The sequence below is a fragment of the Medicago sativa genome, chromosome 8, assembly GCF_051527215.1.
Source record: "Medicago sativa cultivar Bolivia chromosome 8, Bolivia_mono, whole genome shotgun sequence".
NCBI lineage: Eukaryota > Viridiplantae > Streptophyta > Magnoliopsida > Fabales > Fabaceae > Medicago > Medicago sativa.
In genome coordinates, this window is record NC_140756.1 from 17,460,996 (window position 1) to 17,479,779 (window position 18,784).

Consider the following 18,784-nt stretch of genomic DNA (forward strand, 5'->3'; position numbering starts at 1 on the left):
TATGGAGGGAAATTAGTGACAAAAAATGAAATGCCTCACAAATTTTCTAGTCGCAAAATTTAATAACGGAATTAGAGAGGGATTTCACATCATCCTTCTCTAAATTTTTCTCACTAATTTTTTTTTTTAGTGATATAAGATAAAACTACTTCAATCGTTCTATTGTCAAAGACATAGTCACTATTGATTCTTGAATGTTTATTTATTATCTGCATACTTTGGAAACAAATTTTCTGTTTTAGCAATTATAAATTATGACTATGAATATTATAACTCGTAATGGAATGAATGTGGAGCTTTGCATTTATATATTTACATAACAAAAAAAAAACGCCTATGTTTGAGGTGTATTTGCGACTATGCTTTGCTTCCAAGAGTCACATGATTACATGTTATTTTGTACCTTCCTTCTTCTGCGGTGATTGAGAAACTATATACTCCCTCCGATCCTATTTACAAGAAACAATTTACTTTTTAAATACATTAAATAATTTATGTATTTGGTTTAAGTTTTTGACTAGATACATACATTTTTCAATGTATCTAAAAAGTCAACTTTCTCTTATAAATAAGACCGGAGGGAGTATCTTTTTTGACAGAAAAACTTTATGTCTTGATGATTAAAAAATTCAACAAAGTTTACCTAAGTCAGATGAATTACATAATGTCGTTTTCCTAACAGTAGGGTATGGGAACGAACCATATATTTTTTACATTAATTAATTAATATAAATTGATGAAAAGATAGTGAGGGCATGCACATGAACATGTCCATGGATATCATGCAAATGCAACTACATATGTCCTGTCATTGCCATGCCATCACCGCGTGATATTGATCTTAGTGTTTTATTTTATGGTCCCTTGTTTCATTTGGATGTATTACTCATGTACTTGTAGTTAGCACCCTACCATGTATTACAATTTCAATCTTAAGTTAGTGTTTTACAAAATTTGTGGGTTTTAGAGATAAGAAAATGAGATATACACCGTAAGTATAAATTGTTTCATACCGACGTCTAATAAAAATAAAGTGGATTCTAGGGTGAGGGTCCTATTAAATCCCTGGCGGACCATTATTTGAAACCATTAGATTAATTAAATTCATACATCTTATTATACACTCTCTACACTGGATCATAAACATCCTCTCTCCAAGCTCTAAAACACCAGCAAAACCTTGAATCTAAAAAACCTTGCCGAAATATCTTTCTTTTGGCGATCAGCGAAAGTTTCCGCGTTGTCATCAATGGTAAAAAAATTCAGGTTGTTCGACAGAAACCATGAGAAAATGGATAGTGGAGAGATTTGATACACTTCGTATACTTTAAAAATCATTTAAAATTAACATTACGTTATTTGCCTAGTACTATTAGAACTGTTTTGCACACTCTGTCTTGTGAAATTGATTACGAAATGGATGGTTGAGGGAATTTCTATTCAAGATTCCACTTGTGATAATAGATCCTTCTGCCCATAACAATTAAGATGGTTGAGAATTATATAGTTTTTTTAGGTTTAATCTGGCTTTAACAATTGATTGAACAATTTTGATTAACGGATATTGAATTGAATGTATGTGAATAGGGTCTTTGATTGCAGTTGTGGCTGGCCGGTGGGTGCAGTAGCAGCAAAAAGATGATTGTTGGTGAAAGGGAGAAGATAATTGTAATCAAGTGTAGAAAGTGTACAATAAGGTGTATGGATTTGATTACTCCAATTGCTCTTAGTAATGGTCCACCAGTGAGGGACATGATAGGACCCTCACCTTAGAATCCACTTAAAAATCAAGTATGTTGCAATTATTTTTAAAATCGTTACAAAGTGGACTTATGTAGCAAAATGACGAGCACAATTAGGATGTCAGTGTTAAAAAAACTACACTGATAGAGCATCATCATTAAACTTGAGTAAAATATTATTTGATGCTAACTTGAATCGTGTATTGTATTATCGTACATGTATAGCGGTTATATAGAAGTTAGATTTAATGAAGATGTATTGATGTCTCACATTATTAAAGTTTTTGGATGTCTATTGTGTTATCATACATGTATAACTGTTACAGAGAAGTTAGATTTATTGAAGATGTATTGAGGTCTCACATACATTTAACATTGTTAAGTATGGTTCGTCAGAGAAATAAATAGAACTATAATTGTTCTATCGTCGTATATGTAAGCACCATTGGTCGAACTACATAAATAAAGGTTGATCATGTTCATTGTCTTTTATTTCCTTTTCTTTAATCTTCTAGTACCAGTTGTTGTTCTAACAAATATGATATCAAAGACAGGTTAAATATGACAATGTGATGATTGGACCCATGATCGACCCACATTATAAGCGTCTGGGTGGGTTATGAAGTTGATAAGGTTCTCGATCGATTAATGTATAAATACGCACGAGTCTTACAAGCTAATTTTTGACTGTGACATCTAAGTTCATATAAAATGATTAAGATTTAGATCATGATCAAACGGCCCTTCAATTGTTGTAAAATTATTTGTTCATCCAATTAGAGGATCTAATTCCAATGATAACTTGTTGAAATATAAATAGATAAAGATGTCTTTTTCCTCTCGTGCTTGAAAAAAGTTAACTGGTTTCTTTTTTTTTTCATCATTATATTTAGGATCTTCTAGCAATGTTATTATGATGACAAAGTGATTCCTTTCTTTGTCATTTCCTCTCGTAACAAAAAAATACTATGAAGATAAAGTTTGACCCAAATCTATATTTGGATACACAATTTCTGGAAGAGCTAGCCTAAGTTTGAATAAACTCCAAAATGATCAATCAAAATAGTAAATAACAATAACTCCAAATGGCATCATCACTTAATTTTTATAAATAATAAAAATGACATCATACTATCACACAAGATATACTCTGTGTCCACAAACTATACTTGTGTCACAAGGGTCTGAATTGAACTCACATTTATATGCATAATTCCATGTTACATGGAGGACCAAGAGAAAGCATTTTGTCAGCATTATTGCATCCACTTCTTATAGTTTGGTTTTGATTAATACGGTCCCCATCAAAATCAAAATAAGAAAACAAAATAAGGATCACAAGATGGTGCTTGAAATTGGTACAAATGCAGAACTAGTTGCAGTTTGAACCATCAATATTCTGAATTAATTAGCATGTCAAAAGTTAATTACTAAAAATAAATTAAAAATATAGTACGTACTTATCTATCTAATTTGGGAAATGTTTGGTGTGGAGTTTAAATCATTGGAATGAATATTATGAAAATGACTGTTTGAATGTTGCATACTTTATGATCGTTGATATGAAGTTAATTGTGCAAACATTCCGTCATAAAGTACCAGTGATCAATTATGATCATCCTAGCCTAATTCCACCCACCATCATTTACTTTACTCATCATCATGTGGTTGCTTTGAAGCATTGAAGAGCATTACCAATTTTAACAAATAAAACTAACAACATTGTCTTTGATGGATATATACTTGAGTTACTTTCAAGACACTCAATGAACCTCTACAAAGTTCCCTATAGACCACCCGTATATTTTGGAGGGTGGGAATGAATTAAATTATAAGGTGAAGTGAAGGTCTTCGTGTGCCAGTGCAAGTGCAATAAAACAATTCTAACTACCTTGAACAAAACTTGTTACTAACAAAAGGTGTGAGTTGTATGGCATTCATTGTACAAACCGTATATTTTGGATAGATAAAATAACAATAGAGGTTGAGACTTTTACTGTAGGACAAACATTTCTAAAAGTTACATAAGGTAAAGGGATCAAACATAAAAAATCATGTTCTGAAAATAAATATGTTTTTATATCATTTACATTTGACAATTTTGGCTTTTTTGAAATAGAGGTTGTTGACCTTCTGCATAGAGTTCAAAGGCTCGTGCATAACAATGTCATATCTTCTAGGTCCATGAATGTTGTATTTACAAAGATTGATTTAGCCATCCAAAAAGGTTTACTGGCGCAACTTATTGCCCGCTTGTCTTCCACTCATGTATAACACAACCTTCATGTAATGTAAAGTCCTCTGAACGGTAGTTAACTGTCGTTGAAGATATTTTATTCAGTTCAGGGTGTTGAGAGCAAACAATGAATGCGTAAAGAGCAATTTTCCAATCCAAATACTTTCATGGGCTGGCTCAAAATGTAACACAAGAGGTTCATTAAGAAGAATATAATTTCACTCTACACCCCCCCCCCCCCCCCCCCCCCCCCCACACACACGCACACACACACACATCCCCTCTAAATTTCAACTTTGCGTCCACATTATTTTTTTTCCCCTTTTCAAATTTTTATTTTTAAAACTCTAAGAATTCAAAAAGCGAAAAATTCGGAACCTTACTTATGTTTTCTCTTTTAAAAAAAATTATATGTAGCAAAGTTTTTCCTATGCTTTTCTATTTTAAATATAAAATTTTATGTTTTGGGTTTTTTTTTAAAATCGTAAGATTTGGAACATTGAGCCATACTTCCTTTTTTCTTTCAAATTATTGTCAGGTTTATTTTTCTTATGGTTTCTTTAAGGGCATAGTATAGAATGCGCGTGTACAAAAAAAAAATTAGTAGTATAAGTTGTGCAAGGAAAACATACCCACTCAGTTTCAAAATAGACGTTTTTTTGAATTTTACATGTTATTAAGGAAATGATTAGTGATGTTAATTTCAATTAAAAAATATTATTTATTTACTAAAACACCTTTATTGATTATAGTTAGTGGAGTACAGTTAAAACTCTATAAATTAATAATGTCAGGACTGGAGAAATTTATTAATTTAGAGAGTTATTAATTTATCGATAAATTAATAATTATTAATTTAAAGAGTTTTTAAGTAATTATACTGTACATACCAAACAAAAAGGCAAATTAGTCTATGCCTCTTAGAACTACGTTGCAGCGAACCTTGGGACTCAACGTAAATTAGTAACTACCGTGTTCATATGCATTGGAAATCAATAATGACTTTTGAAGTACAGTAAATGTAAACAAGAGGAACAAATGTGTTTAATAAATTATTAATATATTTTTTTTCAGTTTCTATGAATTATTAATTTATGATTTTCTTGGGACCGAAAATTATAAAGGGATCTCCCGAAAAATTATTATCTTATTATTTTATCGAGTTTTTCAATTTTTTACATTGACCCAAGTCGGGACCGGACAAATTTATTATTTTAGAGAGTTTATTAATTTACCGAATATTAAATTAAAGAGTTTCTACTGTAGTTAGATGATTGAAATGCAATAAATATGAATATGTTGATGGAAAAGAATAATAAATAGGGTTAAATATATTTTTAGTGCCTACCAAATCATTTTTTTTTTTGACAAAAGTGCCTACCAAATCATGATTTTTTAAGTTTAGTCTCTATAAAATTTTAATGGTAATTTTAGTCCTCAAGAATATTATAGTTTGTAAGAATAGTCCCTATTTGAAAATCTTTTTACAAAAAATGGGTATTTTTAGTCCTAAAAAGTCCTAAAAAATAGTCCCTATAAAATGTAAATAGAGACTAAAAGTGAATATATTTTTTTGTAGGAACTAAACTTGTTTTTTGAGGGAACTAAACTTGAAAGCTTGAAATTTTGTAGGGATTAAAAACATTTAATCCTAATAAATATTGTACTTATATTGTATAAAAAACAAATAATTTGAAGAAAAAAAATTAAATAGGACACATATTTTAAGATGGAGGATTATCTCCAGCCATATGGAGTTTTTGTTAACCTCACAGTATAAATTGAACACACTCGAGATGCATGAAGGTTTTTAATTGAACACTCGAGATGCATGAAGGTTTACCTGATTTAACCGTCTTGAACATTATTTATTTGAATTAATACATTTGTCATCTATTTTACAAGTTATCAATATGAAATATTAAATTTGGGTTTTTGTTTCCCTTTATTTCACATTTTACCATTTTTTGTTGTGAACATGTTACAGGGTTAAATGTAAAGGCTTGTTTTGTTTTGTACTACGTACAAAAGATCATAGTGACAATGATTTTTTCAACATTCTATTGAATTTGTACAAGTCCAAACCATAATGAGTGGTGGTAATTGGAGGTAGCAGTAAATTAGTAATCGCCGATCAGAGCACCGGTCACCCCAGCCGCAACAAATGATGGCCCTGACTACAATCCATATTAATATTATTAAATTGATCATAATACAAGTATTTTTAATACCAAATACAAGTATTGTAATATAATTGTTGAAGTATCATTTAAGAAGTGTGTTAACCGATGCAATTTGTAAAAAACTTGTGATAAAAATAAGGTCAAATACCTCCCTGGGTCCTTTAAGTTTCACGTTTGTAACAGATAGGTCCTTTAAGTTTCAAAGGTTATAGATAGGTCCTTTAAGTTTCTAAGGTTTCAGATAGGTCCTTAACGGAGGTTGATAGAAAGGACCTATCTGAAACAAACTCGAAACTTAAAGGACCTATCTGAAACCTTAGAAACTTAAAGGACCTATATGTAACCTTTGAAACTTGGACCTATCTGTTACAAACGTGAAACTTAAAGGACCCAGGGAGGTATTTGGCCTAAAAATAAAGCAATGTCGGTTAGCTAAAAAAATGCCCATTATAATCATTATCGCTATTATCAATACATTTTTAGTGTTGTTTCTATCGGACATGAGATCCTTGATTTGATGGTGTTGAATGACTTTTGAGTAGGACACATTTGTCAGTTGCTGCCTTCTTCTCCGTCGCTCTTGGCCTTATTCTCCATACAAACGGGGATGGTATATCTGTACGTGATCCGACGCTTAAGTTAGTGAGAGTCAGACTAGAGGTGTATTTATGATTAGTGAACTTACTTGAACCCACGCGTATGAACCAGTATTCATCATGGAGATTTAGGGCTTAGACCATTGTACCTTTGCTTGGACGGCTTTCTTGGAAGGACACTCACGGTCCTTTTAAGGACAACTGGTGTCCTTTGAGAGACAACTATGGGAGCTTTCTCCTTGTGATACGGACCATGTTGGATGTTCGCCTTTGGTTCGTGTGCTCCTGTGCCACATACCATGCTGGTTGTTCACCTTTTGTATCCCATGCACGAGCTTCTTTGGTTGTCCTTTTGTGGGTCCATTCACTCGCATGCCACATCCTCGTGGACTCCTTTCATGAGGAGACCTTTGAAACTTATTGGTGGTTGGGTGTAAGTCCATACCAAAACAGGTGACAAGGATGGCTCAACACTAAACGGTCCCTAAAGCAAACTTAAAGAGAGCGTAAAATGTGTTCCGTAAAAAACGAGTAAACTATCAAATTAGTCTCTAACTTTATAAGACACACTGAAATAGGTCTCTTGATTATGAATATTTTAAAAAGGTTATTGACTCTATCAGGTTTTACGTATAGTAGTCCTTATGAAAATATGTTAGAGACTCAATACTTATAGTAGTCCTTATGAAAATATGTAAGAGACTCAATTGATAGTAAGTGGTTAAAAATATGGACTAAATTGACAGCAAGTTTATAAAATATAAGGACCAAATTGATAGTAAGTTGTTATATTCATGGGCCAACTTAATAGTTTAATAGAGTCGGAGATCTTTTAGAAATATTCAAATTTTCATAGAAAAGAATGTCTTGCAAAATTAGTGACTGCTTTGATGGTTTATTTTATAAAGAAATATACAGCGTAAAATGTGTGTTATGGTAACTACTTTATCTTTGTTTCTCAAATTATTTTTTGACCTTATCTAATGCGGGTAAAAGAGAGTGCAGGAGGAGAAAATGGTAAAAGAGAAGAAAGGATAAATGTGGTAAAGGAGAGGGTTAGGAGAGAAAGATAATCAAGAATGAAGAGTATGGGAGTATGGAGAAAGAGGATGTAGTGAAGTGTATGTAGATACTGTGAAAGTTAATATGGGAGTTTTAAAAAATATGTGGGGTAGAACTAGTAGCTTAGGGGGTACATTTATCATGTCCTAATAAATAATATCCTATATTTCATTAAGCACACAAATATGGTGAAAGACCCAATAATAAAAGAAAAGGTCCAAGTTGATTAAAGCTACGTTCTTTGAAAATTCTGGCCGATGACAGTATATAGAAAATTGCTGTTTACACTCTTGTAAAGGCTAAAAAACACCATAAAATGATAAATTTAACCTCAATTTTCTTCGCCAGTTAACTACCGCCAGTTAAAATTCATCGGCAGTTAAAGGCTGATGAGATTATTTTGGTATTTTAGCGGTGTTTCCCAGCATTCTTTGATGTGGGAACAACATTATTCCAATATATATTGGCCAATGAATTTGGTATTAGTTTCATTTAAACTTTATGTATATGGATTAAGATGTTGAAAATTAATACGAAGAAAGGTCAGTCCAAATCGCAATATATTAAGCATATGAAAATACAACTACTCTAATAAAAACTATTGATTATAAAAAAATAAAAAATAAAACTATTGACTGTTCTACAATGGATAACGGTATTTTTTTAAAGTGTTAATAGATAAAGATTGGACAGTGAAAAAATGTTTATAAGCGGTAGATGTGCTTCATATAGGATTTAGAGCGACGTAGTTTGGAGTTTACATATTTTTGTGTGAAATATGTATCATTTAAGGTAAAGTACAAAGATTAATTGTTGGAAAAGAATGTAATGAGTGATAAAATTCTTTTAAATTTTTTATAACGGTGTATCTTACAGGAGAGTTATTATAACAATATGAAAGTGCATCTATGTTTGGTATCACGGTAAGTGTATCAAAATTACGGTGATCCACCGTCATTTTTATAAGCTACGTTTTATAGCTTTTGTAAATCACCATGAATCACCGTGATTCTGGTATACCTACGATGATACCAAACATACACTCAATAATAAACTTTGATATATCAATTCCAAAATCAATTTTTATTTTATTTTATTTTATTATTCTCTTTATTGGATTCTTCAATGCTTCTCAATGGACACTTCAATGACGAGTTGAAAGTATTAGGCTCATTCCCTGCTCTATAATCATTTTTTATAGAGGCCAGCAATATTTTATCATCTAGATAATATGTCATGAATGGCGATTATTGGACTTGGTGGAAATGTATGTGCAATATCCTAGCACAGAGTCGTGACGTATATACATATTTGTGAGGACTTGATGATATCTCATTAATTTTAGCATGCCAAAACCAATGAAGGATATGTAGAAAAATATTTTTTTTATTTTTTTATTACAAAGAGGTCGAAATCCATACAGAAAAGAGAACTACATATGAAATAAACGAGGGATTTGTTCCAAAAAAAAATTAAATAAACGAGGATAGAAATCCCTATTACATCAGTTGTGAGCAAGTGACTCAACTTAGCTGAACAAAACTCAAAAAAGATAATTTCACCCGTCAAAGAGCATCCAAATTTAGCTAACACATTTGTCCACTAGTTAGCTTTCCAGTAAGAATTCTTCACCACAATCTCCCAATCCAAATTAATCAACCACTGAATCTCAAAAACCAAAGAAAATTGTTGTATACACATGTTGTTTGGTTGAAAAACACATGTAAAATTCGAAAATCCCCCTCGGTAGTTAGGTGCCGAGGAAAAATAAAACCGACGGCAGTTAATTACCGAGGAAAACCTCGACAGTTAACTGCCGAGGCGTGCTGAGCATAAACAGAAGCAGAAACTCAGTTTTGCAGTTTCCTTCTTTTCTTCAAAAATTTCCCAAATTCTCTCCAAATTCCATTTTCACGAATTGCAAGTCAATCATCCCCACATTATCACAAGTAAGTACCATTAATCATTGCAATCTTAATGTTAGTTTGTTTAGGTTAAGTTTTTTAAAAAAATTTGATTAGTTTGCATGTGGTTAGGGTTTATGAATGAATTGACAATTTGATCATTGCATGTGTAGTTTATGTATGGATAAATGAATGTAGTTGTTGCCTATGTTGTTTAAATGATGTATAATAAAAATGTAGTTTTGAATGGTGCCAAGTGAACACATTTTGAGTATGTTTGATGCTTTGCACACAAAGTGTTTGATAAAATGCCCAAATGGAAATTGTATTGATTATTGAGTTAGTTTAGGTTATGGAAATGATGTTAATTGTAGTTTGATAAAGTGTATATTGAATTAGGTTGAATGTAGTTTTGATTTTTCACCGAATGTGAATGTTTATGTTTAGTTTAGGTTATGTTTAGGTTGAATGTGTATGATAATGCGTTTGATTATTTACGTTTGAATGTGAATGATAGTGGGTATGATAATGTTTAGGTTCAATGCGAATGTTTGATAAAGTGGTTGAATGTGAAAGTTTAGGTTATGTTTAGGTTTAATGTGTTTGATAAAGTGGTTGAATGTATATGTTGAATGATGTTAAGTTTTTAAATTTTTGTGTAGATATGTCTGATAAAGACCAAGGGCCACCGATTGATCCATCTAAGATGATTGGTGTTAGGTGTGTGATGACACAAAACCACCGACGGGAGAGGCAAAGGGGGACATCCCAAAGAGGGGAAGAGGTAAAGAGGTAAAAGGAGGGTAGATGGTTCAGGGACTTCTTAGGCTACACAGCCTGAACAGTCACAGGTGGTTGATCCGAGCCAGGTGGAGTACCTGAATTATCAGGATCAGGTACACCACGATGTCACTGATGGAGGGTATAACGAGCAGCATATACCAGACCAGCATGTACCAAAGGAGCATATACCAGACCAGGATAACATTGCAGCAGCGGCTGCCCCAGCGGTGTTACCTTTGCTGCCTCCCTTTCTTGGAGGACCAGAAAATACATCTCTACTGCACTCTTATGCCAGACATGTGGCATTGCCGCTTTGGTATAATTCAAATGATGTAAGTGTAATTTTTAATTGTCTAAAATTATCATATGCAACACAAATTAATGTTTTAATTTTTTTTTATATGTGTGTTTGTTTAATTATTATATTAACTTTTATATGTGTTTTTGTTTAATTCTTTTCTTTATGTTTTCTTTATATTTTCTTTATTTCAACTTTTATTATTTTCTTTATGTTTAATTATGTTTTAAATTGTTTTTGTTGTGTGTTTTTTTTTAAGTTTTACATGTGTTATGTCTTAAATTAAAAATACGTGCGGCAATTTAAATTTGTGATTTTTATTTTTGCATGTGTTAAGTTTTATTTTGTTTAGTTAAATGCTTACATTGTTTAAACTATGTTTATTTTTCTATTATTTCAGGTTCGTAAGGTGCGTGTTGTAAAACCGATTAATCATGGGGCTAAGATTTTGAGTCTCCGGCGTCCAAACGATAATCAGAATTGGTTTTGGGGTCCGCTTAGGGAGAGCGGGTTACATGATTTGCTTTATCTTGGCTACGCCACTGTGCCTCATGCTTTGTTGATGACATTATGCGAGAGGTGGCATCCCGAGACCAGCAGTTTTCACATGGTCTTGGGGGAGATGACTGTGACTTTGGATGATGTCGCATGTCTTATGCATCTTCAGATTAAAGGGCGGATGTTGAGCCATGGGAAGAAGATGTTGAGACATGAGGCATGTGCACTAATGGTGAGACACTTAGGTGTGTCACAGGCGGATGCAGAGAAAAATTGCGGTGAAGAGTATGGTGGGTACATTAGTTATCCGAAGCTGAGGGAGTTATATACGAGGTATCTTGATAGGGCTACCAGATTGGCGGATCCAGAGGATCCAGGGGATCCAGAGGAGCTGGAGAGGGTTAAGACATTTTGTGTGAAGTGTTATCTCCTATATCTTGTTGGATGCTTGTTGTTTGGTGATAAAAGCAACACACGCATCGAGTTGGTCTAACTGACGACCATGGAGGACGGCTACGCGGGGATGCGTAATTATTCCTGGGGTGGGATGACACTGGCATACCTATACCACTGTTTAGATGAGGCCTGTTTTCCTGGAGACAGAGCTCTTGGGGGAAGCGTGACACTGCTCACTGTAAGAAACTTATAAATGTGAACCTTAACCTTTGATTTTTTGTTATATTTTTCGTGCATAATAACTTATAAATGTGATTTGTTTGGTTTGTGCAGGCATGATTTTTGGCGCATTTTCCTAAGTTTTACAGTGTTGATCAAAATTCCAACTACATTGAAAACTATCCGGTGGCGGCGAGGTGGGCGTTACAGATGGGTCATGGAGGGGGTGATGTATCGCTCATTGCTTGATCGTATTCAGTTTTATGACATATATTGGAGGTCGTACGAAGAGCACATGGAGATCCAAGCATTTGAGGAGGTTTTCTGGTATTCAGGCTGGATTATGTGCGGTGTTCATAGGGTGTACCGTGACTTTCCTGACATGGTTTTGCGGCAGTACGGATACGTCCAGACCATCCTTAAACATCCGACAGATGTTGTAGAGCTGCGACCGCCTCAGATTGTGCAGGCATTCCTTGACTTCAACACTTGCACGCTTAAGGAGCCTGATTGGGGTGAGCCGACAGGAGAGCAGACATGGCGTATGAGGGACGACTATGTGTTATGGTACACTAAGGTGTCTTACCCTCAGATTTTGCCACCTCTTCCAGGAGATCTTCCGAGGCCAACAAATGAAGAGCAGATCATTGCAGAGCAGTGGGAGCGGTACGAGGCGAGAAGCTCGCCTGATACTTATGACATGGTTAGTGGCGCTGTTGCCTACGCCGATGCGCAGATGGGCCAGGAGGAGGTCATGAGCCCTGAGTAATGGTTTCAGGCCATGAGCCATGTTAGGGAGCAGATCGCGCCGATATTGACCGGGAGGCGAGGCCAGAGGCCGAGGAGGCGGCAACAATAGCATCAGTAGGACCAAATGTGTCAACAATAATTTTCAAAACCAAATACCTTTGGGTCGGGCTACCACACCCATTATCACAAAGACAATTAACGACTACTAAAAAATCTATATTCACTTCGATGGCCCGAAAATCTAAATTTCTACTCCCTCCGTTTCAAAATGAGTGTCGCTTTAGCAAAAAAAAATTGTTTCAAAATGAGTGTCGCTTTCTGTTTCCAATGCAATAATAACTTTTTCTTTTCAATTGTACCCTCCAATTAATCCTCTGCACACTACTTCCAAAGTATTACTTTTAAAACTAACCAATAGTTAATAAGGATAATTTGGTAAAATAACCATTTTCTTTCTCTTAATCATTGCATTTCTTAATATGTGTGTAAACACCTAAAACGACACTCATTTTGAAACGGAGGGAGTAGCATATTTCATATCTTCCCGGACTCCCCATAATTCCGCTATATAAGCGCAATATTTTTTTTTTACGATATACTATCTTGTTGCTGAAACATTGACCACATTGAATCAAGTTGTAAGAAGTGAAAATAACTACTCAATAAATTCATGCTTGTCTTCAAGACACAATTTCCATGCTGGTCCCATTGGCCTTTATCCCCACACTTGACTCTACTTTTGCTAACGTTTTCAGAAGCAAAAGTCGCATGCATAGTTCTAAAGGTATTGCAGGTTTTTCAACGATATCACAATCGCAATATTGCAGTCACATTTGCTGCATATGCCTCTAAAGTTTGCACAATAATTTCTCAACATCACTATATATATCACTAAGGTCCAAGAATTAATATAAAATAATATTCAGTCAATTGAGAACCCTTTTTTTTCGTATTAATGTTAGTTTTTTTTTTTTTGACATTAGATGTGCAAAAGTGCAACACTTATAAACTTCAACATCACACCCATGTTAATTGCATCCAAGTGATTGGCTCTATATTTCATTTTCAACTTAAATTCAAGCATATACTTCTGGGTAATGATAATATTGTGGGCATATCTTAATGCTGATCTAGCTACTAGATAATTCTTCTGTCTTTTTGGTCAACATGAATTGATCATACTTATCTATTCCTTGTGTCTAGAAAAAATGTGACCTCATATTGATGCAATATTGAAGAAACATATTATAAGGACAGGACGTCTAATTACTTAATTACAAATGTAGTTGAAATTCTTGACTAGGTTGAGAAAATGGCATCATGGGTCCAATTTTTCATCTAAATTAAAATGGCAACCAAAGAATAGAACACTCATACGTTCAAAACCGACAATTTCACATATAATTACCAAAACAAAAGAGAAAGGAAGAGTGATTCAGTGTAGACATGGCAACCTCTCCTAGCATGATAATCTTTCAACAAAAAAAAAAAAAAACCCTCCTAGCATGATAAGTTGGACCTAATAAGTTTTTAGGTTTGTGTTTGTTTGAAGTTATCTTTGTATTCTTAAGAATAAAATGATAGGAAATATATGTATTCTTATATTTATTACAAGTTTATTAAATTTATTCTTATGTATAAAAGATGTTTTGAGAAGAAAAAAAAATGATGGAAAAAAATCGTCATGAACGTGGAAATAAAACCACGTGAACTACCTATAGATCTTCCTCTTAAAATAATTCTCATGAATAATATAAATATAACCCAGACATCTTTTTTTCTAAAAGTACATAGGAATAAAACCATGCCACTCTTATATTCTAAGGAAAAATATTTTCAGAAATAAAATTTATAAACGGATGAAAGTGAACATGGTGAATTAAATTTACCGGTCTAGCATCGTGAACTAAAAAATAACCATTGATTTAATAATAATAATAATAATAATAATAATAATAATAATAATAATAATAATAATAATAATAATAATAATAATAATAATAATAATAATAATAATAATAATAATTCTTGTCTTCTCAAGCTTTTCTAAACTGTCAACAATGGTGTATTTACTTTTCTATCAATTATGCCCTTTTCGAGAATGTTGGGCTCTAAGTTAATGTCGCATGCATGTTGTGCAGATAAACTCTTGTGTGAACCAGGACCAATAAATTTGGTTTGGTCACACATAGAGTTTTTGCCTTCTCTTTCTCTTCACAAATAAATAAATACTTTCCATTTTCTCTCTCTTCTCTCTTCTCTCTCTCTTCTCTCTTTGGTTGTGACCAAAGAAAATTTCTTGGTCCTGGACCACCTAAGAATTTCTCTGTTGTGCACGCAGTTACTTTGACATGTATTGTGCGTGTGATTGCTATGGATCAGTCTGATTATGACAATCAACAACCCTCGAAGTAAGAGGCCTGTAAGGACGAAGTGGTTTGAAGTAACAAGACAGTCCATAGCTGTAACACCCACAACGTGGCTTTCGATATCCCGCCAGTTGGATACGAAAGGTTCCCGCCAGTTGGAACGGGCACTATCCGTAAGGATGACCCCACGTTAATAAGAGGAACCGAATCACATCGGAATGAGAGGGATCCGGAGGCCGTGTAGGTATGGGACTACATGGTTGAAGGAAGGCTTATAAAAATTGTTAGGTACAACCCATATCAACAAGATGCATCTTCTTTTCGGTAGCCCATTCCATAAGAACTCCACAGTTAAGCGTGCTTGGCTTGGAGTAGTAATAGGATGGGTGACCTACCGGGAAGTTTCCCTGTAAGCATGTGAGTGAGGACAAAGCATGCTGAAAAGACTCGTGTTGGTTTGTGGGGTTAGTTGGCAATCCTGAAAGCAGTCTGGGATGCAAAAATGGTATCAGAGCAGACCTCTCCCAGTACGGTGTGGTTCGGGGACGAACCAGGCGAAAGCTGGTGGGCATGTAACACCCACAACGTGGCTTTCGATATCCCGCCAGATGGATACGAAAGGTTCCCGCCAGTTGGAACGGGCACTATCTGTAAGGATGACCCCACAACGTGGCTTTCGATATCCCGCCAGTTAGATACGAAAGGTTCCCGCCAGTTGGAACGAGCACTATCCGTAAGGATGACCCCACGTTAATAAGAGGAACCGAATCACATCGGAATGAGAGGGATCCGGAGGCCGTGTAGGTATGGGACTACATGGTTGAAGGAAGGCTTATAAGAATTGTTAGGTACTACCCATATCAACAAGATGCATCTTCTTTTCGGTAGCTCATTCCATAAGAACTCCACAGTTAAGCGTGCTTGGCTTGGAGTAGTAATAGGATGGGTGACCTACCGGGAAGTTTCCCGGTAAGCATGTGAGTGAGGACAAAGCATGCTGAAAAGACTCGTGTTGGTTTGTGGGGTTAGTCGGCAATCCTGAAAGCAGTCTGGGATGTAAAAACTCCAAACACGAGGTCCGTAAGGATGAAGTTGTTTTAAAGTAGGCTTAATTACACATTTGGTCCCTTAATTAATTTTCAGGTTTCGTTTTGGTCCCTTTGGTCCCTTAATTAATTTTCAGGTTTCGTTTTGGTCCCTTAATTAATAAAAGTTTCGTTTCGGTCCCTTAAATGTGCTTCCGTTAGTCAATTTAGTCCCTCCCCGTTAATTTTAAAAAGAAACCGTTGAATCATGCAAAACTGTAGTATCTTAAAGTGAACCATCAACACTTAATCTTTTTTCCTTTTCTTCTTCATCTTCCTCCTCCTCTCTTCTTCATCATTTTCATAGACCTTCATCAAAACATTGTTAGAAATTTAGGTATTAATAAAAACAGATTTCATAAAACATGTTCAACAATTATGAATCAATAGCGGAAGCAAACAAAACATTGAACATGATTATGATCGGATCTACGACATGTTTGATTTATCAAGGATATTAAGAATTAGGGTATTAGGAATACCTGGAGATGAAGCTTTGATGGCAGCCCTCTCGACAACAACGATAAAGAGAGGAGGTGATCTGAAACCAAACATCAACGTCAACACGGTTAGCGGCGGCTGATTTGGTTCTTCCTCAACCGGTACCTTTATGCCTCAAGTTCTCTTCAGATGGGGAGAAGAGAGAGTTCGCCGTGTACGGTATATTGGGGACCATAGCCTATTTTATATTGGATGACCATTAGGGTTTCCCATTATTCCGTTAATGGGCCATCCAGACATCCACTCATATTGAGTCCATATCCATTAATTAATTAATTAATATTCTAAATAGAAATCTAATAGCCTTATTACTTAATTTGATCACTAATCAACTAAGGCTCACAATTGATAAATAACTAATATAATTATTATTACGATATTTGCCCACATAATGATATTGGAATATAATAAAATAATAAAATATTCCAACAATCTCCCACTTGGGCTACATATCTTAATAATTATATCAGAATTCTTTAGGCGCGCATCCGAATGCTATTTATCTTTAGATTTCAACTTTACAATCTGGTCCACCTCATACATTAATAATGGGACCACCGCGGCTGTCGTCACTGACGTATAACGTGACGGAACCCCGACGACCACCATATCAATGCACTTGATGACATAGATCGATATGGATGAGTGACATGGAAATTTCATGTAATGTGATCTCTAAATCATGTCTATTTCCAACTGATCCAACTTAAAACTTTAGTGAGATCAAAATGAAGTTTGCAAATTCAATATTTGCACAAATGATACAAAAAATGGTTATAACAATAACAACCTCTTACACTTTATTTCTGCAGAAAATCATAACATAAAGTCTGTATCAATACCAAAACAAAAGTATAGAACATAAAATGAAAGAGACTCCCACTAATCCAAGACATCCTTAATGACAACAACAATATGAAAGACCTTAGGTGTCAAGTCTTTGATTAGTGGGTCAGCTAGCATAAAGTTTGTCTCTAATGTTCTATCATTTAACAACAATAATTTATAAGTTAATGAATCTTATCAACTTTGTTATTAAAACATTATATGACTACATTATGTCACTATATAACTTAAGTGGTCTTTCAGTGCCTTTTTATTATGCAACCAAGTGACATAAATACTTACAGTCATTTCCTAAGTTAGGATGTCTATTATATACAAACATCCAAAAAGTCAGATTCTAACACACTAATGATCTCCAAATTGTTAGATCTCTGATGTGAGCATAAGCTCTCTTGTTTTCTTTAATAATCCTTATGGTTGCCTTTTCAACAATTCAAACTATGACTTTTTAAAGTATCTGCCAAACAATATAATTATATGCGTTATTTCCAAATGCGTATAATAAGATCATACATAAGAATCCCATAAGCAAAGCATAAGAATATACTTAAGTTTTTGAATTCATAAATTTCCTAATAGGCAATATTTGAGACTGAAAAGTCTCTCTCGGTGATTATAGTCACCCATAACTTATTATGTCAATTTATTTTCAACTTTATTGATATAAATCTTTTGTGACATCTGAAGGATACCTTGAGAGTAATCTCTAAGTATCTAAAACTTGATACAAAAGAAGTGTCCCCAAGATCTTTCGTCGCTAAACTTTCGTTAGAGATTTTCTTGGTTTCACGTAACATATATCATTGCTGACTAACTAAAATATAATTGACACATTAAACTTGAAATATAAATTTACTCCCACTGAGCTTACTAAATCCACAACTCTCCATAATATTATCTCAAAACCAAATGAGATAATTACTTTATGAGAATTTGTGGTAACACTAAAGAGACAAATTTCTTAACTCATAAGTGGACTTCATGACTTTGCAAACCATCTACTTTGTATCCATTGACACAAAAGTTTTCTTCAGTTGCACCATATTGTATCATTAATGTTGCCATTAATAAACGCTGTATTGCCATCCATCTTATGTAGCTATAATAAGCAAACTAGTTTCATGACTGTCCTAATAGAGTCTTTCGATTAAACCAAGTAGAATTTCTCTTTTCAGTCAATTCTTTATGACACTAGAAGCCCTAGTTCTTGAGGGTGTTGAGTTTGAACTATATGAATTAATTTCTTAACTTTATTGAGAGGAAGAACAATAATGTCCTTATGAGGATCCAAAAATACTATAATAGTAACTACATGA

The 18,784-nt window shown here is 34.1% G+C and overlaps 1 protein-coding gene across 1 annotated transcript; it reads left to right on the forward strand.

Moving 5' to 3' along the window:
• Window positions 1-8,814: 8,814 nt before the first annotated feature.
• On the forward strand, window positions 8,815-12,686 carry LOC146897453 (protein MAINTENANCE OF MERISTEMS-like). Its single transcript, XM_085736422.1, has 5 exons — window positions 8,815-8,833; window positions 10,386-10,507; window positions 10,593-10,838; window positions 11,205-11,785; window positions 12,032-12,686. The coding sequence occupies exons 1-5, from the start codon at window positions 8,815-8,817 to the stop codon at window positions 12,684-12,686; spliced, it is 1,623 nt and encodes a 540-aa protein (XP_085592548.1).
• Window positions 12,687-18,784: the final 6,098 nt, after the last annotated feature.